This window comes from Perognathus longimembris, chromosome 14, assembly GCF_023159225.1.
Source record: "Perognathus longimembris pacificus isolate PPM17 chromosome 14, ASM2315922v1, whole genome shotgun sequence".
In the NCBI taxonomy this organism is placed as follows: Eukaryota; Metazoa; Chordata; class Mammalia; order Rodentia; family Heteromyidae; genus Perognathus; species Perognathus longimembris.
Genome location: NC_063174.1, coordinates 18,762,771 through 18,786,705, shown reverse-complemented (window position 1 = coordinate 18,786,705; position 23,935 = coordinate 18,762,771). Strand labels below are relative to the sequence as shown.

Here is a 23,935-nt window from a genome sequence, read left to right as displayed (position 1 = left end):
ATCTGTTTTGATCTCGAGGTCTTTGATCCATTTTGAATTGATTTTGGTGCAGGGTGATATATAAAGATGTAGATTTAGTTTGTTGCAGGTGTTGAACCAGTTTTGCCAGCACCATTTGTTAAAGAGGCTATCTTTCTTCACGAGTATTGTTTCAGCTCCTTTATCAAAGATCAAGTAGGTGTAGTTCTGTCTGTTTATTTCTGGGTCTTCAATTCTGTTCCATTGGTCTTCAGGCCTGTTCTGGTGCCAATACCAAGCTCTTTTTATTACTATAGCTTTATAATACAGCTTGAAGTTGGGTATTGTAATTCCTCCAGCACTGTTCTTTCTGCTTAGGATTGTTTGTGCTATTCTGGGTCTTTTATTGTTCCATATGAATTTCTGGCTTGCTTCCTCTATTTAATTAAAAAATGGTGTTGGGATATTAATGGGTATTGCATTAAATTTGAAGATAGCCTATGGCAATATTGCCGTTTTGATTATATTGATCCTCCCAATCCAGGAACATGGGAGGTTTTTTCATTTCCTTAGTTCTGCCTTAATTTGATTTTTCATGTTTTTAAAGTTCTCATCATAGAGGTCTTTCAGTTCTTTGGTTAAGGTTATTCCTAGGTATTTTATGTTTTTTTGAGGCTATTGCAAATGGAGTTGCTTTCCTGATTTCAGCCTCGGCGTTTGGGTCATTAGCATAGAAATGCCATTGATTTTTGAGGGTTTATTTTATATCCTGCAACTTTGCCAAAGTTTTGGATCAGCTATATTAGCTTGGGAGTAGAGTCTATGGGATTCTTTAGGTATAGGATCATGTCATCTGCGAAGAGAGAAAGTTTAACTTCATCTTTTCCTATTTGAATCCCCTTTATATTTTCTTCTTGCCTAATTGCTCTGGCTAGGAATTCTAGTACTACGTTGAAGAGAAGGGGAGAGAATGGACATCCCTGTCTTGCTCCTTATTTTAAAGGGAATGGCTTTAGTTTTTCACCATTTAAAGTTATGCTTGCTGTTGGTTTGTTATAAGCTGCCTTGATTATATTCAGGAATGTTCCCTGGAATCCCAGTTTTTCCAGGTCTTTTAGCATAAATGGGTGCTGGATTTTATCGAACGCTTTATCAAACGCTTCAGCATCCAGTGATATAAGCATGTGGTTCTTTACCTTGCTCAGGTTGATGTGGTGGATTACATTAATTGACTTGCGTATATTGAAGCAATTTTGCATCCCTGGGATGAATTCAGTTTGATCGTGGTGGTGTATGATTTTTTTTTGATGACCTGTTGAAGTTGATTGGCCAGAATTTTGTTGAGAATTTTTGTGTCTATGTTCATCAGGGAAATCGGTCTATAGTTCTCTTTCCATGATGAGTCCCTGCATGGTTTTGGGATGAGGGTTATACTGGCTTTATAGAATGTATCTAGTAGTGAACATTCCCTTTCAATTTCATTGAAGAGTTTGAGAAATTTTGGTGTGAGTTCTGTTTTGAAGGCCTTGTAGAATTCTGCTGTGAATCTGTCTGGACCTGGGCTTTTCTTGGATGGGACATCACTTATTGCTGTTTCTACTTCAATGCTGGATATGGGTCTGTTAAGAAGGTTTAAATCTTCATGGTTGAGTCTGGGCATATCAATTTTTTTCTAGAAAATAATCCATTTCTTCTAATTTCTCGAATTTGTTGGCATAAAGGTTTGCAAAATAGTCCCTTATTGTGTTTTGAATTTTGGTTGTTTCTGTGGCGATGTTACCTATTTCATCTCTGATCTTGTTTATTTGAATGTGCTGCCTTCATTTTTTGGTCAGTTTTGCCAAGGGTCTACCTTGTTGATTTTTTTCAGGGATTCTCACTGCCCTTCAACCAGTCCTGGGGCAGTGTGGGATGGATCCCCTCCCACCTTCCGGCCTCAACTGGAAGAGAAGCAATCCCAGCTTGGCCTCCTGACTTGGCCACATGTCTAATGGCAGGGGCCCGGCCCATGGAGCGGGGTGCTGTAGTCCCCACCCAAAGAGGATGGTTCATGACATCACCTGATGGGCAGCCCAGCTCATCCAATCAGTTAATCACCCCAAGTCCCTCCCCTTCCGCCTTTGTCACCATAATAAATTCTTCTGCCCGCCCCCTGGGTGGGTGAGACCCGTTCAACCATCAAGCTGTCTCCCTGGGATTCTCTTCCTGCGTCAAACACGTGAGGGGGGCTGACGGGAAAGGGAATTTCAGCATTTCTCCTCAACTCAGCAAAGTCCACAAAGATAGGCCTTATTCCTTCTGCCGGTGGGAGGGGTAGGGCTGAGTCTCTTTCATAGTTTTGGGGTTCAGGCATTTTCCCTGGGAGGTAGGGAAAAGGGGTCCTCAGAGGCCCCAACATATTGTTTCGATTTTTTTTTGTCTCTAATTGATTTAATTCTGATTTGATTTTAATTATTTGCTTCCATCTATTGACTTGGGGTTTGGCTTGTTGTTCTCTTTCAAGGAAATTAAGGTGCTTCCTTAAATTATTGAGTTGCTGTTTCTCCAGTTTGTTGGTGTATGCACTCAGAGATATAAGTTTTCCTCTGAGTACTGCCTTTGCTGTGTCCCAAAGGAGCTGGTACTTTGTGTCCTCATCTTGGTTGAATTCCATAAACATTTGAATTTCTGTTTTAATTTCTTCAATGACCCACTGATGGTTCAGCAATGTGTTGTTTAGTCTCCAGGAAATGTAGGATTTTCTGCGGTGTCTATTTGAGTTGAGTTCTAATTTTATTCCATTGTGGTCTGAGAGAAGGCAGGGAATGGTTTTGATACTTCTGAATTTGTACAGATTTTCTTTGTGCCCTAAGATGTGATCTATTTTGGAGAATGTTCCATGTGCTGCTATGAAGAATGTATATGCTGTTGTTGCAGGGTGGAATATTCTGTAGATGTCGATTAAGTCTAGTTAGTCTATGAAATTATTTAGTTGTGTGATTTCTTTGTTCAGTTTTTGGTGTGTTGATCTGTCCAGAGGTGACAGCGATGTGTTAAAGTCCCCAACTATCAATGTGTTTGGGTCTATGAGTGTTTTTAGAGTCAGTAGTGTTTGTTTGATGAAGTTGGGTGCTCCTGTATTTGGTGTGTAGATATTTAGAATGGTTATATCTTCCTGTAAGAGTGATCTCTTTATTAGTATATAGTAACCTTCTTTGTCTCTTCTTACCTTTTTTAATTTGAAGTCAATTTTGTCTGATACTAGGATTGCAACTCTGGCCTGTTTATGGGGGCCATTTGCTTTGTAAATTTGATTCCAGCTTTTCACTTTTAGAAGATGTTTACTTTTGCAGGATAGATGTGTCTCTTGGTGGCAACAGAAAGATGGGTCTTGATTTTTGATCCAACTTATGAGCCTATGTCGTTTGATTGGAGAATTAAGACCATTAATGTTGAGAGTTAGGACTGAGAGATGATCGTTTGTTCCTTTCATTATCACTATCTTGTTTAAAGCTGTGTCTTCCCATTTCTTGATCTGATATTCTGGTTTACTCTTTAGGGTTCATTTCTCTGTCTGTATTGGGATCTTGATTATTTTCTCTGTATAGTACATCTTTGAGGATTTTTTGTAAAGCTGGTTTGGTGGAGATATATTGTTTCAGTTTTCCTTACTGTGGAAGACTTTTGTTTGACCTTCGGCTATGAATGAGAGTTTAGCTGGGTACACTATTCTTGGTTGGTATTTATATTTATTTAGAATTTGGCATACCTCATTCCAGGCTCTACTTGATTTCATGGTCTGTGCTGAGAAGTCTGGGGTAATTCTGATTGCTTTTCCTTTATATGTGATTGTTTTCTTTTCCCTAACAGCTTTAAGGATTCTTTCCTTGGACTCTATTGATCCTGTTTTGATCACAATGTGTCGGTGGGATGTCCTATTCTGGTCTGGTTGGTTTGGGGTTCTAAATGCTTCTTGTATCTGTATAGGCCTATCTTTCTGGATATTTGGGAAGTTCTCAGCTAATACTCTGTTAAATAGGTTGCCTATTCCATTAACTTCTTTCTCCAGATTTTCTTCAATACCTATTATCCTTAAATTGGGCTTCCTGATTGTGTCTTGAAGCTCTTGGAGTGATCTGTTTTGTTGATTGGATTGGTTTTGTATTGCTTTTTGATCTTTCTTCATAAATTATAGGGAATCTTCAGCTCCTGAGATTGGATCCTCTGCTTCAGTTAGTCGGGACTGTAGGCTAGCTACTTGATTTTGAATCTCTTTTCCTTCTGACTGGTCTTTCCTGATGATTTCCATGTCATCTCTTAGGTCTTGCATGGACTTCTTTACTTCATTAACTTCATTAATTTGGTTTTGAGTGCTGTCTCTCAAATCTTTTAGCTGGGTAGCTATCTTTTCATTTGACTCTTGAATTTCATTTATCTTTCTATTTGTTGAGGCCATGAAGTCGTCTATTACTTTATGGAAGGATTGCTGTATTTCATTTATCATGTTCATCAGTAGACTTTGTAGAGCATTTTGAAGGTTCTCTTCTATGTCTTTGATTGACTGCTCTGCTTCCTGCTTGTTTTTAGTGGGAGATAAGACTCCATTGTTTGCCATCTTTCTTGTGTTTCTTCTGCCCATTTGGATTAGGAATGCCAGTCTACAAGCACCTGTGAGCACCGTTTAAGACCCAAAGTAGACCTTACCAATCACTGTTGTTTAAATCTTAGAAGTTCACAATTATATACAGATACCTTGTATACCTGTATATAAAATTAGATTTGGTGTTACTAAAGAATACAATTTCAATTTAACAACTGATCCTGGGCCCTGTATTCAGTAGTTACTTATTTACTGTTACAACTCTATGAGCAATTCTTGTTCTTATATTGTTTTTTTTAGAACTGGCTTTCTTTATGAACCCCTTTGTTTCACTTGATTTAAGCAGGGATACCCTCTATCCAATAACCAGTAATCAATGGAATCTGGAGGTCCTAGAAGTAAGTCAGGAGGGTAAGTTAGAGGTAATAAAGAGAATAGAGTAAAATGTATGGGGGGGTAGGTTGATGGTTTTGGTTTAGTTTCAGTGACGTGGAAATCTGGAGAAGAGTAGAATCAGTAGAAAGAACAAGTTTAAAACGATAGACAATGGAGAGTTAGCAGAAAAGAGTGGAGGTGTTATTCACAGGAAAGTAATTTTTAAAGAAAGAGAATGCAAAGAGAGAAATAAAGAAAAAATACTGGAAGACAGGTGCACAAAACAGAGAAAACTTATTTAAAAAAATAAAAAGAAAAAACCCAGAAGAAACGAACAACCAAAAAAAAAAAAACTTGATGTTTCAGAATTGAAAAAAAAAATTAGAAAAAGTTTAAAAAATGTTGGAGAAGAAAAAAAAAATGGAGTCCTCCTTGTTTGGTGGTCTTTCCCCAGTCTCTGGTTTCCGTGCGATGGTCTGCAGTCTATTTTCCTGATTGGCTGGTTTGACTTGCTTTCAGTTTGCAGGGGATAGATTTCTTCTGACCCCCCTCCCCTTTTGGTGAAATCCTGGCTCTCTGTGGTTCCCACAGCTTGCAGGTAGGCCTTGGGCATCCACTCTAGATGGGGACGTGAGCAGTCTCAGGAACCATGGCTCCTCTTGTCTGCTGTGGGGGCCACTGTCTTTAATGCCTGGGGCCCCTATGGCCTGGTTTACCCAGCTGAGAGTTGCTTGCCTGGGGGAGGTTCCTCCCTCCTGGGCAGAATGGCTGCCTGGCACAGCTGGTTATGGAATTCAGCTCCCTTTCATGCTGTGAATTGGGCTTCCTCTGCGACAGGACTTTTTATCTGTCTCAGGAACTGTTTGTTTCCCCGTCTGGTGGTTCCTTGCTGCCAGGGGCTGCTTGCTGCTTTCGCTTTAAATTTAGAAATTCCAGCGGGCAGGGCGGGGCACCTCTGACTAAGCCTCATCCCAGGACCCTGGGCAGGGGGCGTTCTCCTGGGCTGAGCTGGCTCTCACTGGTTGGTCCCTCTTGCCCTTTTCAAAGATGGCTCCTTTGTCCTCGCTTTCCCCAGGCCTGCTTTAGCTCCAGTCTGTTCTGACCCTTTGCCAGTGTCAAAGATGGCGCTTTGCTCTGGCGGTGCTGGAAGGGCTACTTCTCAGAAGCTGCTCTATGGGCATGAGTGAGAATGTCTTTCGTGGGGTACTCATGCTTTCTCTGCGATTTCAGCCCATCCGTGCTCAGCCTGCGATCTGCTTGTGTCTGCTGGCGTCTGGAGGATTTCTCTCTGGTCTAAGCAGTGTGCTTTAGCTGCAAGGAGTGTGGGTCGCTGTGCTGGTGCCAGCACTGGTGTGGCGGGGAGATGCTGCCAGGAGCTCAAATCTGTGTTTTCAGAGCAGCGAAGTCGATTTTTCCTACCTGGCCCTGTACAGTTATAACTTACTTTGGCTGTCATTGTAGGAGTAAAAGTTTCTATGGGGTGGGAAAACTGCAATGTCGGAGGGAGCTCAGCTAGGGCTCTGCTGCTCCTCCCTCAGTACTATTTCTTATTTCCCATTGTCCACCATTCCCTTTTCTCTCATTACAGTTAGTGAATTGAAACATGTAAACCCCTGAATCTAATGATAATACTGGTCAAAGATAATGAGTCAACATATTTATTCTAGATTGTTAGATTTTGCAGCACTTATTTATAAAATGAGTGGGATAAAGCTTCAGTTCCCAACAGAGTAGTACACAATGGAAAAACAGAAGTCAAGAGTGGGCAAGAGGAGTGCTGATGTTATAAGTTTTCTCCACCAGGCCTGACTTTGAAGGGGAATCTGTTTTATGGTAGATGAGTAGGAGATGGTTATTAATGAGCTTCAATTGGTTGCAGGTAATTGAATCGATTCTACCTTGTTTAAGCATAAAAGGGTTAATTCAGGTAATGAATTCTTCAAAAAAACTTATTATGAAGTTTCTAAAGTTGGTCGTATAGGGATAGCCTTCAGAATAGCATCAGGAGAACTTCTCCATGTAGTAGAATCACAAAGCTATTAATTCAGTCATTAGTTCAAGGAAAACATACCTCAATTATGATCAAGGCTTTTGGAATGATGACACTAGTACCATTAGTCCTGTTGCTGAACAATGTATACTAGATTTACACTTTTAGATAATGATTGCTCACAATATGCACCTCTTCTGATTTAATTTGGTTCTGAATTCTTATTGATAGGATTAGTAACTGTAACATTAGTGTAATGATGTGTAGCAAATGTAACTTGTAGCTTTATAGATGGACTCTGAATTGCAAGATGACATTTTTCTCAAAAGATGAAGTTGATGAGTAGATGGTAGCCTGATGTCATGGGGAAAATCATAAGAGATTGTTCTATCCAAACCCATTTGATCTTCAGCATATTTAGGCAAAAGGCATAGTTTCTATCTTGCTGTTGAGAATGTGAATCTTGAAAGTGCCAGTGAATAGCTAATAGCCTGTGAGGTGCCTATTGTCTGTGGAAACCATACTGTGTTAAGAAGGCGTCAGTTACAGATCTTTCTCTTTTCACTCTAAGTGTCCCAAATTTTCTCTTCTCTTCCTAGAGTACAGGTTCACATTCTTTAATTGCTTATTTTCTATCCCTGGATCATTCAGCATAAGAACCCTATATAGGGTAATTTGTGTTTTATTTTATAATATCCATTTTAATTGGGGATAATAGTCTTGTAGACATATAAATCTGTACAGGAAACTTTATAATAGAGATTAATAATACATCTAATAACCTGTACTCCTAATACCCAGAGTTAAGGAGTCGTCATACATTTTTACTTGTCTTTAGAAAAAGATTTGAAAGTCTACTTGAATTGAGTTCCTGGGGTCCATTTCTCTGAGTAACATAGGAAAAAAATGGATTTTGTTTCTCTGAGCACAATAATAAGACAAATTTCAGGCTGTGGATTCAGATGGAGCCAGGTTCATATCATATTTTGGTGGAATACTACTTATGGAATATTTTCAAAAAATAAATCATTTTTGTTAAAGATATATAAACTTTCTAACTGTGAAATGGAAATGTATTATGTAATTGGCATTGGTTGTTTAGAATTATATATGATATATTAGTACAATACATACCAAAAAAAACCCTCTTAACAGATAGATGTACCATTTTCTAGTTGAAATACAATCATATAGATTCTTTTTTGAATCACTGACAATTATTTGGTCTTTGGAAAGTTAGTTGATATTTCTAAATCTCAATTTAACCTTCTGAAAAATTAAAGATAACACTATTGGTAGAATTTTATGAATACAATCATTCAAAAGCAGATGGTATACAATTAAGACAGGACTATTTCTCATTTATTCTCTGTTTTATTTAAATTTGAATGAAATAGATTATAATTTCTTGTACTATTTAGTTGTTGCATTAATCCATTAGGTTGAAATCTCTCAAATGTATCCTAAAATACCCTTCAAATTCTTTGATTCATGTGTTCTGAAATTCGACCACTTTATCTGAATATTTACAGAAGTCTTGTTTCATGTACCATAAGTAGTTCTCATCCCTTTTCTCACTTTTTTTTTGCATATTTTTGATAGATTTCCTTATCTAGCTGTAGAATGGCATTTGAATTTTATGTAAGCGTGAAACAAAGAGCTGGATGCCTGTGGCCCATGCCTGTAATCCCGGCTACTCAGGTGGCTGACATCTGAGGATCTCTGTTTGTAACCAGCCTGGGCAGGAAAGTTGATGAAATTCTTATGTCCAATTAACCACCAGAAAACTGGAAATGGAGCTGTGGCTCAAAGTGGTTAGAGCACTAGCTTTGGGGAATCTATAGTACTACAAATATGTGTTCATTTTGATTTTGTATTTCTAATAATTATTTAAATATTTTGGTAGAAAGCAATAGAGAAAGATTTGTCCATAAACTTGAACATATAAGAGCAGGAATTAGAGGTATTGATTTTTTTCAGTCCAGTTCTAAGTATCCTCTGGGTGAAATATGTCTTTGTCTACTTCAGTGTAACCTGGAAGGAATTTTAGATTAATTTTTAGAAAACATGTACTAGGGGACTGGGGATATAGCTTAGTGGCAAGAGTGCCTGCCTCGGATACACGAGGCCCTAGGTTCGATTCCCCAGCACCACATATACAGAAAACGGCCAGAAGCGGCGCTGTGGCTCAAGTGGCAGAATGCTAGCCTTGAGCGGGAAGAAGCCAGGGACAGTGCTCAGGCCCTGAGTCCAAGGCCCAGGACTGGCAAAAAAAAAAAAAAAAAAAACATGTACTAGAATTGAACTGCATTAGTTATTTGACACAGGCTGCCTACATTTGCTGTTAGGAGAATACTAGAATAATACAAATCCTACCATCTGTCAAATCTATATACCTCAAAGATACTTCTGTTTTTCTACAAGAGTGCTGGAGTATTTTTGTTTTTAAGCCCTTAAATGACAAGAGTTCATTTTGTTAGCTTATGAATAAATGTAAATGCACCTTTAATAGGTTACGGTTTTGGAGTGAATGGAGCAGAGCAATTTATTTTTTATTACATTTCTAATACTCTTCAGTGCCTGCAATGCTGTTAATTTAGATCATACTCTATTATAAAAGGCATTAAAGAAATTACTGCTTCACTTTCAATGAGATTGAGTATGGTGGTAAAAAATTCCCATAAGAAGCTCGTAAAGAGAAGATGGAAATACTATTCAGTAGCAATACTTTCCAGAATAAAGTCTCTGCTTTGTAAATTCTGTGATAGATCAATAATGATTAATCAGTGTACAAGTATTAAATTTAGATCAAGGAAGTTTTTTTCAGATTTTGTGCACTTTGGATACTCCATACATATATGCTCAATAGATATGTTTGGAATATGATTCATATAACTTTAATGCCTACCTCTACATAAGAAATGACATATTTATTTTCCCAGTTCTAATACCAGGAAAGTGAAAGGGAATACCAAAATCTAGAGACACAGGATAAAAAGACAAATGACTACAAAACAATACTTGCAAAACTGTTTGGTATAAACCATCTGAACAACTCATGGGGGGAGAGGGGCAGGAGGAGGGGGAGAGGGAATGAGGGAGAGGTAACAAATAGTACAAGAAATGTATCCAATGCCTAACGTATGGAACTGTAACCTCTCTGTACATCACTTTGACAATAAATAAGAAAAAATGACATATTTACTAAGTTATACTATTCTTTCTCAGGTTACTAAAGTCTCAATTTAGTGATTTTTTAGTGAATAGTTTATTCATTCTCTCATGAGATGCTACAGAAATCCCTTGAATTGTTTAAACATAATATTTCAATGTATGCAATTTCCTTATTTCTTTGGAGCTTTAATTATTTTTCCAAAGTTTTTGCATTCATTATTTTGCATTGGTAGAACACAGACCTGTTGACCTTTAATTTATAGACGCCTCAAATGCTAAAAAAAAAAAAAGTGTTTTGTTTATGGGAATATATTTGCTTCTGTTTGCTAAATGCAGAAATAATAGTAGCCTAAGAAAGGTAAATATCAATTCTGTATCATGAATAAAGAATCCAGTTACAAAGAATATTGAGTAGATGTTGGCTTCCCGTATCTTCAGGGATCTATTTATAGCATGTGAGTTCTAACTTGGAATTGGCCCACACCTAAGATATATCCTTGAGCTTTAGCTACTCCATTTGAGTTTCAGGCAGCCAAGAAGAAAAGTGAAACCAATCAATTTTCCCATTTTCTTCCCTCTTAAGGAACTTTTCTGAAATGCCCCAAAGTTCTAGTTGCACTGTAGTTGCATGGTGTACTTATGTGCAGAAAAAGGCAAATCTATCAGGCTTGAGAATACTATAAGTCTGCTTTCAAGGTTAAGCCTTGACTGACCTCTGGGAATTTGGACTTCAGGAATGTTCTCACCATATTCTTATTGTTACGAATGTCTCACTGTACCTAAATTGTCTTTACAGATGAATGGTTTATTTTTGACAATTGTTTTATTTTGGAGAGATGGGCATTTAGATGCATATTAGTTAGAGAGTGACTCCTGACCAGTCTTCAGTGAAAATCGTGGACTCTGGGTTTCAAATGCCAGTTTTTTCTAAGAGTTGTCATAAGTTACTGCATGGGAAAATTACACAAGTACTTTGTATTTCCATGGGGAGGAGACACTGGAAACTTGTGTCCTTTTTCCTGCAACCTTTGTCCACTACTGGTGTTCCTTTTGCTAACATTGAGCTATCTGTGTATCTGTCTGTCTGTCTGTCTGTCTGTGTGTGTATATGTATATATATATGTGCATACACACACATATATATTATATATGAAATAGCAGAGCCATTTCTATGGCTTTATAATGACTCTCAAGTATCCTTTATAACTCATTGGACCTAGATGGGGTCTTGAACTGTCCTGTCAAGTATAAAAGTAGAGAAAATTATTCTACTTGTTAACTTACCACAACTATTTTTTGCCAGTCCTGGAGCTTGAACTCGGGCCTGAGTACTGTCTCTGGTTTCTTTTTGCTCAAGGCTAGCACTCTGCCACTTGAGCCACAGCGCCACTTCTGGCCTTTTCTATATATGTGGTGCTAAGGAATCAAACCCAGGGCTTCATGTGTATGAGGCAAGCACTCTTGCCACTAGTCCATATTCCCAGCCACCCCCCCCCCCAAACTATTTTTAAAGTCTATTGCAGACCCAGTGTTTTGTTTTTTTTTTTCAGCAGAGGAGTGGGTGGACACTAAGATCAGTAATAGGATGTTGTGTTTTATTAAAATCCTCTCCATCCCAGTGGACTGGAATGTTTTTATCTGAATAGCTAGAAGAAAAGAGTTGACAGAAATTTACTTGTTGGAAGCTAGGATATTTGATTTGGAGGGAAAGTGAAGAAGTCATTGTGAATATGTTATGTTGCATATGGAAGGCAAATGGCTGGTGAGTAGGATGTTATTCAAAAGGGAGCCTGATCAATGATAGTAGCTTAAGAGTCACACTTACATGAGTGATGAAAAAGCATTCCTTGAGATGATGAAGGAAAAAAAGTGTACATGGAACATGATGCAGGTGGAATGTGCTCAAACATTGAGAGAGGAGAGAAAACAGTAGAAACCACACATGGAGGAAGAGAAGAAGCACACTGTGCAGAAGCTAATCAATCTTGCATTCACCTTTTGTAAAACTTGAAGCACATGGCCAACACTTATTTCTCCTTATCTACTTATATGTTCACTTACTATCTGTGCCTATTCTAAAACTTGTCATTTTGTGATTAACTAAATCACAGCTCATACCACATAACCTTTTGTTTGTAACTTTGTTGTTTTTCTCCAGAGATTCACTAGCTCTCTTGACAGAACCTAATTTATAAGTTTCCCCTTTTTATATTTTTAAAGTTATTTTAGTCTTTGTTAATGCTTCAATTTGATAATCTAAGAACAATTTAAAATTTGATTCTTGAAAGCTATTATTTGCTATTTTCACCTAACCTCAAGCCCTCATGTGCACAATATAATGCTGCATTTATAAAGAAAAATGGGAATCCACATAGATGGATTAATAAATTCATCAAAATTATTGAATTTGAATTTAAAAATCCCATGTATATTTAAAAATGCAAACAGATGAATAGACTCAACTATTAGATAAATCTCTGTTTAAAGATTAACATTTCAATTAGAAAGACTATTCATATCATAGGTGTTGTCAAGTTGAACTTTATCAAATTATATGTGTATTGTCAAGGGGGGTTAGAACCAGAAATTCATTCAAGCAAAGACTTTGTTATTGATTGCTATATCTCAGGCTTGGATATTTTTTAGGTGGAGATAATAAGGTCAATAATAATTCTTGATATAATGAATATTTAGCTTAAGGTAAAAGAATTGCTTCCTATGAATGTTTTTAATAAATGGAGTTCAAAAAAGAGATTCGTGTGCAAGTGGTTTAGTTAAGAGGATGCTCTTTGGAGAAATAGATAATGGAACAAGAAACAAGAAAATGCAGGGCTCTGTGGCTACTGCGCAACAAGAAAGCAGGGAACAAAGGAGAAAAAGATGGATAAGGATGTGAACTCCTAAGATTAGCTTCAGCCTGACACAGGGAAAGAGCTCTAGAGGACCAACTATGCTTCAGAATTTGTCCCAAGTGGAGGAGGGCGGGAGCAGGGCTTTCATACCCCATACTAATCATTCATGGGTCAGGAGTCATGAGTAAAGAATACATACCCAAGATTTCTAAGGCTGTATCTCTGAAAGAAAAAGACTTCAGAGCCTAAGGACCTTTCATGAGAAGTAAGAAATCCTGGAGGAGTACTGATTGGCAAGGCAAAGGGCTCTAAGAGAATTACCAGGTGAGCACCAACTACCAGCTGCAATGCATAATCAGGTAATTCATGCCTCATACAGCCTGTGCTGAGTATGGGCAGGGAGGGGACTGCAGGATTATAGCAACAAAGAGGACAGGGCATCGCAGAGTTGTCTGAGAATGGAAAAGCTTCCTAAGGAAATGATTTGTAGAAGATCACAGTACATTACCTACATACTAAATGAAAGACAAAAGGAGAAATCCGAGGGCAGAAGAGACCCAGTCATAAAAAAAGAACAGAGTCACAGGGTCATGGGAGAAATGGAACTGCAAAAGAAAAAAAAAAGGAAAATATTTTAATCTCTTTTAAATTTGTCATGGGTCTAAAATAAGTAATGGAATGTAAAAGAAAAAATTGTAAATGTTTGGAGGAAAGATGTCCTGTGTATATGAATGGCTAATTTCTTGGTTTAACTTCAAAAGAAAACCCTTCCTGTTGTGATGCAATCTACTTTCACTCCCAGTACTTCGTGTTTATAAATGGTTACACCAAAATCTACCCTCCGTTGTCACTACTGGCTGGAAGTAATTTTAGCAAGCCCTGCTCTAACATCTCATGCTTTAATACAAAGTTCCAAATTTATTTGGTCACTTCCACTGCTTATTCATGCAAGTGGTGATTTAGTTACACAAACCTTAATACAAAGAAAAAGCATATGGAAGAAACACACACACACACACACACACACACACACACACACACACACACACACACACTTTGCTTATTCTTAAAAAAAAATCATACCAGCATTCTCAGACTTAAAGCTTGCCTTCTGTTGGGTATAAACATGTCTTAATTATTTTCCTTTTGTTTCCAGCTCATCTTCCTTGATGTCTCACTGTTCTTTAGCATTCTATGCCTTGTCTGGTGAAAGGAGCAATTGATGATTCATTTCTTGGTTCTGGGCTACTTTTGTTTAAAATTGCTGACATCTCACATAGCAACTGTGACCTACAGAGATAATTTTAAAATGTAGATTATGTTAGTGGTAATAGCACTGACAATGACAGGGTGTCAACATGATTCCTAATAAACAAGGGATGCTAGAAAAATATATGTCTTTTTACATGGGGTAGACAAATGTTCAGATTAAAATCATAATGCCTTGTCATGAAATTGTGGTTGATTTTATCAAAACAGAACTGGAAGCATCATGTTACTATATTTTCTTGTGGCCTGATATAATCTACTAAAAATTTAACCTGCCTGATCTAGAGCCTTATGCCATTCAAAAACTCTGTTTATTGTATTAAGTAATTCAAAGAGAATCCATCTCCCCTGTAATTTTCCCTGATGCTAATACAGGAGATGAGAATAACCTTTATTTTCAGAACTCTAATGAGCACTGCTCATGATTTCCAATCAAAGGCATTCCCTTATACTGCTTCAGGCTGGTACAGTGAATCTAGATTTTTCAGGTTTAGCTCCCAGTAGCTCAAGTGGAATATTGTTCTGATAGTTATAGCAGGTCATATAAATGATTGTCTTACATTTTTCCTCTGGATTTCTTTTACTGATGACAGATATTCTTTCAGAATGCAAATATTACTGAGTATAAATAATTCTGGGACTAGCTCATATTTGTCTATTGCCTGACCTGAGTATATTTGGTTTAAATCACTGGTAATTTACGGACTGTAGCTTCAGTTAATGGATTCTCATTCACTGTGCATTAACTAAAGAAAAGAACTCAGAAATCTCAGTTCTGATAAGATCTAACTTCTTATGAGTCTGTTGTAACTACACAATATTGCTTTTGGATGCAGCTAACTCTACCTTTGAACTGTGTTTAGGTTTTTATTTTCCTGACATTACTCAGTCAATATTGACATTATTTAAAGGCAAATAAAAGCACTGATGCTCCAATAGCATAGTTATCTCAAAAATCAAAATAGAAATCTCTTTGATAGAAACTGGTTGACCCTAAGGTAAATGTTTCATTCTACGGCCTGAGAAATTCTCTGTTTGCTCTCTAGCTTAGATAGTTATAAAAATGTATATCCTAAATTATAGTATATTTTTCTTTTTCTACTGTTATTTTAATGAAGAAAGACCTTAATTTAATACAGTAAAATAATTTAAATAGGAGAGTATTTAATGATTCATCATCATCTAATGTCAGAAAAGTGAATATATTTTATCACTCTTTTGTGGATAGTAATATCATCAAACATTTCTCTCTTTTGTTTTTCCTAGGGCTAGAAAGGCATCAAATTGTCAGAAGGAGGTACTATTCAGAGTTAGGAAAATACTTCCACATCTCTTTTTTGGATAAGGTTAGGGAAACAAGTCTGTGATAAACACAAAAGTATGATGAGGCAGCTTCTAGAACTTTCTATAAAGGACTAGTAGGGGGTGGTTTTTGTCTTTTCCTCTTGCCCTGTGTTGTGAGAGGAATATGAAGAGTAGACCTGGGGCTGCAGTATGGGGCATTGAGCTCACTCAAGACATTGGGGAAGTGCTGGGGATATGGCCTAGTGGCAAGAGTGCTTGCCTGGTATACATGAGGCCCTGGGTTCAATTCCCCAGCACCACATATACAGAAAATGGCCAGAAGGGGCGCTGTGGCTCAAGTGGCAGAGTGTTAGCCTTGAGCAAAAAGAAGCCAGGGACAGTGCTCAGGCCCTGAGCCCAGGTCCAGGGACTGGCCAAAAACAAACAAACAAACAAACAAAACAAAAAAAAAAACCAAAAAGACATTGGGGAAATGTTTCTCCAAGGAGTCTGTCTCCTTGAGTATTTAATAGAGTTAACAGTATGTAATCGTACCTGGTCCACCACACTTAATACTTCTCTTGCTCAGAAGATGTTTAATTTTTAAAATCTTCCTTTCAAGTAATCTCTTGGCTTTATTGGTATTTCTCAAAAACTCTTGATTTTTCAACTGAAGCTCCATGTTTTTATTCAGCATATAGTAGATCATTATCCTGTTTTCATGCATGCATATAAAATACCTCATTTTCCCTTTCTCCTTTCAACCTGTCTCCTCTCACTGGTTCTCGTTCTTAAACTATTTTATAGTCAGGTTATGAAATTGTTAGGTCTTGATTCTGTATGTGAATGCAAATTTCTGACATTTGTCTTTCTCAGTCTAACTTACATTGCTTAAAATGATAATCAGTTCTATACATGTTACTGCAAATGCTAAAATTGGATGCTTTGTATGGCTGAATAATACTCCATTGTGGATACATGGTATATATCATTTATCCATTTTGTACTGGCACAAAAAATAAAATAAATAAATCCCTTTTTCTTATGTATTTCAAGAAATGAGTACTAAAATTGCTACTACTCAGACACTGCCTACCCATTAAATGTACATGTATTAGGTTGTTCTCAGCATGTGCTTTTCTGAATCTTGTTCAGATGCAGAGTCTGCAGTACAATTTTCGTATTAGCAAAAGTTTTTCTTACCTAGTAAGATGAATGAGCTTTGGAATGAGTATTGGGTATTGGAAAATGGCTTCTCCTTCATTATTTTTTCAAAAAATAATAGGAAAATGCTTTTTAACTGTTCTAAGCATTCAGTATTAGAAATGAGAATTCTACAGGTAAGCAATCTAGCCAATCCTTAAGGAATATTACATAAAATTAGACTTAATTTCTCATTCAAAATCCAAACATAGAATTTTATTTCTTCCCTATGACTATCCAGAACCCATCCCAGGTAGGTAGAGCTACATGGAATCAGAGTCAGACATTTTCTGATTTATAACTCGGATGTACCTGATTTTCCTTTAGAATCAGATCATTCTTTCAAGAGAGAAGCTACCAAAAATGTGCAGAAATGTCCAAAATAAGAGTGTTTCTTTTCCATAAAGACATTTCTGTTTGGAACACATTGTTCAAAAGGGAGCTAATTAGCTAACTAAGAAATATATCTGTCTTGGGAAGCCATGTACCAATTAACAATATGCACAAGCTATGTGCAATGAATGTGGAAGAAGAAGAGATGAACATAAGGTAACGAACTGATTGTGACACGTTGTGGGTTTTTGCTTTTAGCCCAGCAACCTGTAAGGTTTTCTCTGTAGACTTTTATGTCACAACCCTTATGGGTATTATAGTTGCTTCTTTTATTAATTAACCATGTAATTTGTTACACACATAAAATGACTAATTTTTATTCTACTCTCAGGAAGACCCTTTTATTATTCATTTTTAAAAAGTAGAGTTATAGAAAAGGGAACAATTTTCCCGAAGTGATTAATTGTACTTCTCCCTACTTTCTAGATTTTCTAGGTCCTGCCTTTGACTAGAGAACACTACTTAATATTTGATCTCATTCATAATAGACACAGAATTTACTTGTGGTAAAGTTAAGTCGTCATGAATAACTATTTAAAATAACAAATTACAAGTGGAATGCACTTTTTGTGTTCTTATTTCCAGTCTTATTTATGGAAATATGTTTCAAGTGTTAAACTTATCTTTCCAGTAAACCTCTTAGAAATACGTACACACTTCTTTCACACAGAATATTCTTTTTCTAATAATTACAATTTTACTTAATAACATGACATAATGGCATGACATATTTTTGGATGAATAAATTTAATTCAGCTCTAGTTTTTATTAATTTTAAATACCCTCCTATCATTTGATATTTAGATTCTCTTTTATAAATTTTGTAGTGCTGGTAATGAACCTGGGGTGGAGCATGCTAGGCAAACACTAACATGAGCATTGTCCCTGGCCTATATTCTTTCTATAGGTGTGGGTTTGCAAACAAAGGTTCCTCATTGTGCTCATTTTTTTTCGCATTTTTATGCTGACATGACAATAAGATAGATTTTAGCTAGATAATTTCTAAACCAAATTATATTTCCATTTTTATATAATCTATAAAATTCTCTTAAAAAGGTTATATCAACTTACTTCAATATTAACTGTGAAACCTCAACATTATGCCATATTCTCATTATTTCTCACTTATAAGTGAACTTGATTTTCTCATTTTTCCATATTTTTAAATACGATGTTAAGAATTAAGTAATTTCCATTCATAGTTTTTTTCTCTTCATTTTAAGTCAGTTTTCTAATTGACTTACACTGATATCATATATATCTGTCTATCTTACATGAATATATTTAGATATGTATACATAACATACATGCATTTATATGTAAAATAGAAACTACTCCCAAATTCTGATATTGCTAATAATTTGATTTACTAATTTATGTTAGTAAAAAAATGGCATTTTTACTACACTATTCTTTTAAGTTATTTTAGGGTTCAGACTAGGAGCCTTTCTCAAGAGTATTAAAAACAAATTCCACGGTGAACTCTTTAACCATCTTATGCTTTTAATTTTATATGTTTAAGTCTCCCTGCATCTATCATTTATTTGGTGTGAGAACTTATTTTGTTTAGCGAACCAGCCTTTTCTCTGTGGATGTATTTTCCATTACCCCAAAATAATTTCTAAACTATCCTCTCCTTTTTCTTTCATTTCTTTATTGTCGAAATGATGTACAGAGAGGTTACAGTTTCATACCTAAGGCAGTATATACATTTCTTATCCAACTTGTTACCTCCTCCTTCATTTTTCCCCTGCCTTCTGCCCTCCCCAGCCCCCCCATGAGTTGTACAGTTTGTATCCGTCATTTAGTGACACCATAAGTGACTGTTCCTGTGCTCTTTGAACAATAAGAGGTTTGTGAAGTGCAGCTCATAGCTCTCCAGAGTTGTCTGTATGACCCTTACTTAGGACACTGGCGAAGAAGCAGTGAGTCTTCCACTAGGCCACACTTGCATGCCAGTGAATGGGCTGGTGGCACATCAGTACACAGTAGAGCCCTCATTAATAGCCATATTTGTGCTCTCTGGTAGCACATATTGTAAAACATAGCAGTCCTGCGAAATATCTTTAACCAGTCAGTAAAAAGGATCACTTTTGTGATTTGAACGCATGGCCTGGGCACTGTCCCTGAGCTCTTTTGCACAGGCTAATGCTCTACCACTTGAGCCACAGCACCACTTCCAGTTTTCTAGTGGTTAATTGTAGATAAGAATCTCACATACTTTTCCACCTGGGCTGACTTTGAACCACAATCCTCAGATCTCAGCCTCCTTATTAGCTAGGATTACCGACATGAGCTACCAGAGCCAGATAGATGATCACTTTTTAATATCTAGAAGCTTTACTAATTTATTTTTGTAACCAAACAGAAAATACTTACAAAGCATTGCTTTTGCTTACTAAATGTCAATGGTTCTCTCAAGAAAAAGAATTTGCTTGATGGAGTTTTGTGATCAACTTCTTTTCATAGAAAGCCAGTTTTAATTAAAAGGATGATTGCTACCAAAAATGTATTCAGATATGTGCTATAGGCAAATATTTTCTGAAAAAATACCAAATAAGCCTGTGTGCTTAAAAGATATATTTGTTCCCAATCATAAATCCATGCTTTTAAGAGAAAAGGTGACTCTCAGAAATAGCAGTTTATTTGATTCCTAGTATTTATTGTACTCAGGAAGTTAGCTGTGAACCTAATTAGTGTGACATTATTGCATGTCTTAAGGGTATTTGTCAATATTTGATAGGTTTGAGCACCTCAGTGAATCTGTATTTTCAGAAGGATGAATGCATGATATTGTATATCCTGCAGCTAAAGATCCATTTAAAGGGGAAATAGACTCAAAAATTTTGATAAAATATAATCTAAGAAATTGCCATACATGGAGATTGTTGTGTAGTTTTAAAAAAGTATATATGCCTCAATTGCCTGAAAAGACATTGAAATCAATGAGGACCAGCCTTTTATCATTAATGTAAACAACAACAACAACACTGCCATAAATTGCTGATTAAATAAGCTAGCTGGCTCTTTTCTCCTAAACCAGAAATTGAAGAGATTTAAAAGTATATAAAAATATCATTCTTTATATATTTAAATTATAAGATACCATTTTCTAATTAAAAATCTTATGTTAACTTGTCATAAGTTTATTAATGTGAGATAAAATGAGATGATACTTATTTTTAACTTCTGTTTTAATTTCTATTACAGAATTCCTGGCTAATAAAATCCAAATAAACAAAAGTTACTTAGATACTCTATAGTTGAATTATGTGAATGTGTTTTGAGGCCAAAACTTTAGTAGCTGCTATACTATAGTTCTTTCTTCCCTTCTGATCTCTGATTCTGTGTCTGTCTTTCTCTCCTTCAAACACACACATATCTGTTCATTGTTCTCCTCTCTTCTTTTTTTTTTTTTTTTTGGCCAGTCCTGGGCCTTGGACTCAGGGCCTGAGCACTGTCCCTGGCTTCTTCCCGCTCAAGGCTAGCACTCTGCCACTTGAGCCACAGCGCCGCTTCTGGCCATTTTCTGTATATGTGGTGCTGGGGAATCGAACCTAGGGCCTCGTGTATCCGAGGCAGGCACTCTTGCCACTAGGCTATATCCCCAGCCCTTCTCCTCTCTTCTTGAACCACATATACTACTATAATTTTGTTATATAATTTAATTTTTTACACCTCAACACATTTAAAATTCCTAGGCCATTTCAATAACTTATTTTATCTTAAATTTTTACTCTTTGAAAGAAAATTATTTTTCAAAATAATTGGTACTCGGTCATGATATTGTAAAAAACTGTTCTAATCGGAATTCTAGTTATATTTAAGATTATGAGAAAGGCACATATCTGTTATCTTAAGAAAAATTCAGGGGCTGGGGATATGGCCTAGTGGCAAGAGTGCTTGCCTCGTATACATGAAGCCCTGGGTTCAATTCCCCAGCACCACATATACAGAAAATGGCCAGGAGTGGCGTCAAGTGGCAGAGTGCTAGCCTTGAGCAAAAAGAAGCCAGGGACAGTGCTCAGGCCCTGAGTCCAAGCCCCAGGACTGGCCAGATAAGAAAAAAAAAGAAAAATTCAAACGTCTTTGTACAAAATAAAAACATTTTCATCCATTGCGTGTTTGTAGATTTTTAAACTTAAATGAAACTAGAACACTTGATTTCCCAAGGAAAATGCTGTTTTATTATTTGGTAGGCATATACATAATGTTTATAAACTACTTTCAGTTAGGAATCATGTCATTAAAATTTTAATATATATTTCATATAAAAAAACAAGGGTTTTATACATATATGCTTGCCTGGGGGGCTTGAACTCTGGGCGTGGGTGCTGTCCCTGAGCTTTTGTGCTTAAGGCTACCACTTAAATTTAAGGTAGAGCTTTTTTTTGTGGATAATTGTAGAGGAAAGTATCACAGTCTTTCCTACTCAGTCTGGTTTGGAACCAGGATTCTGAGATCTAAGCCTCCTGTGTAGTTAGTATTACAGGCATTACCCACAGGTGCCCAGCTTAAATAAGCATTTATTTTGTTCTGCTTTTTCATCTTTAAGTTGTGCTTTCACTACAGTCAAATTTAAGTGCAAACATATTCATATAATATTTTAATAATGATAAGTTTTTTAAGATCATAGTCTTATTTATACATTCCATTATAAAATGAAAATAAACAAAGATATACAACAAAGATAAAGAGAAAACTAAACCACATTATTTTTACTTTCTATTTTGTATCAATTTACAGTAACAGCATGTAGCTTGGTAAGGTTTTGTATACTGAAATACACAAAATTTAAGTTGAATACCAGTCATTATTGCTGGCAAAAACTAAATCTGTTGAACACAGCTGTGTTTCAAAGAATGGTATTGTTTATAATGAACTGTTTTAGACTTGTAAGTGTTTGGCAGTTTAATAGAAATGTTCTACTTGAAAAAGTTTACACATTTTTGAAAATAATTAGTGATGCAAAGTGAATTCTAATTATCAAAATAGACAAATCATTTGTAGGCCTATTAAGGCAAAGCCATTAAAGATTTAAAAAATATCTCTTTTGAAAACCAGGTGTATAAAATTATACATAATCTCAATAAGCCATTATGGTAATATGCCTAAATTATCCAAATCAAATAGGAAATTTAAAGCAAAATAATGAAGCATGTCCAAAAAGAAATTAGATTCTATATTGACTAGATAAATGAAAAGTATTTTACAAACTTTGAAAATTATTGAAGAAAAATTTACTCAACAAAAAGAGTATTCTCCTACACTGCTTCCTTCATTCTAATATATTTCTGATCTTTAACTCTCTTAGTTTGTACTTTGTATTGTCCTTTTCTACAGTGATTGGACCACTGGTAGATTCACTGCCCTTTAATCACTAAATGAATGGTGGCATTTTACTTAAAATCTTAAAATGCAAATGTGTGTGTACTTTTCATCTATTTCTCATTTATTGGATAATAATGGCAAGTGAGCAATGATGAAACGAGCACTACAAATCAGTAGTTGCTATTTGATTGTCCTGTGGGAAAACCAAGCTAAAGTAACAATCTGTGTTGATGCCCGCTCAGATCAGGTGGACCAAGACAGCAGGAAGTGCCTCTGACAGATTCCAAGACTCCAGTGTCTTCAATGAGACGTTGAGAATTACGAATATCCAGAGACACCAAGGAGGCCGGTACTACTGTAAAGCAGAAAATGGCCTGGGCTCCCCAGCTATAAAGTCAATCAGAGTGGATGTTTACTGTAAGTAAATTTCCCAGAAAACCATGACTCCACCTCATTTGAGTTTCTTCTGTCATACAACTGCATGTTTATTGTAGACATAACTGGAACGCTAGTTGTGAATAAATGTGTTTAGCTAAGGATAGCTCCTTCAATGCTTTTCTGAGGAAAGACATTTTAATTGTAAATTGTCATAGTTTTTATTTTGTGATACCTTTTCACCAGAGAACATTTAGGAACCACATAATAAGAAGATATAAATTACTGATAATTCAACCAATAGCTTAGAGTTTAATGTATGTGCTTTAGTCTTTATATACATGCACCTGTGTGTATACAGATGCATTTCTATGCTTTTATGATAAAATATACTATAAGTACCCTTAATCTGTTAGATCAATTTACCTGTGTATGAGTATGAGTACATTTCTCCTTCTCCTCCTCCTCCTCCTCCTCTTCCTCCTCTACCTTCTCCCTCCTCCCCACTCCTCCTCTGTCCTCCCTGCTCCTGCTCCTGTTCCTCCTCCTCCTGCTCCTCCTCCTTCTTGTTTTCTGTATACTGTGTAGGTAAAGCTAAATTATCTAACTTGGCTTGTAAATGACAAAAACAACTGTGTAGAATACAGTTTTGATTTAAGCCCAGTCAACGCTATGAGCTGCTATGCTTCCTGAAAAGTGTTGGCTGATTTATTTCTGATCTTAGTCACATTTCCCTACTTTTCATTCTTGACAATTACATTTATAATCTTCCTGTGCTTCTTTGTAAAACCCTACTAAAGAAATCAAGGATGTACATTCATTTTTTTTTTGTTTTTGTTTGTTTTTGCACAGGTTTACCTATTACTCTTTTTTTTCCCCACAAGAAAATTAAAGACTCTAATTCTAAAGCATAAGATACTTTTCTTTCCTTGACATAATTCAGATTTAGGTGTGTGTGTGTGTGTGTGTGTGTGTGTGTGTACTTGACCTTAACGCAGGGCCTTGAAAGCTCCCTTGGTTTTTCACTGAAGGCTGATACTCTTCTGTTTGTGCCACACTTTGACTTTGGACTTTCTGGTGATTGAGATAAAAAGTTTCTTGAATTTCTTTGCCCAGGCTAACTTTGAATCAGGATCTTCAAATTTGAACCTC

General features: G+C 36.3%; 1 protein-coding gene across 2 annotated transcripts in view; it reads left to right on the top strand.

The window, feature by feature from the left end:
* Mdga2 (MAM domain containing glycosylphosphatidylinositol anchor 2) overlaps window positions 1-23,935 on the top strand; it is a 701,866-nt gene that overhangs the window by 372,371 nt on the left and 305,560 nt on the right. For both annotated transcript variants that reach the window (XM_048362528.1, XM_048362529.1), the window contains exon 3: window positions 22,651-22,825. In XM_048362528.1, the coding sequence (XP_048218485.1) occupies window positions 22,651-22,825 (175 nt within the window). The remainder of the gene's footprint in view (window positions 1-22,650; window positions 22,826-23,935) is intronic.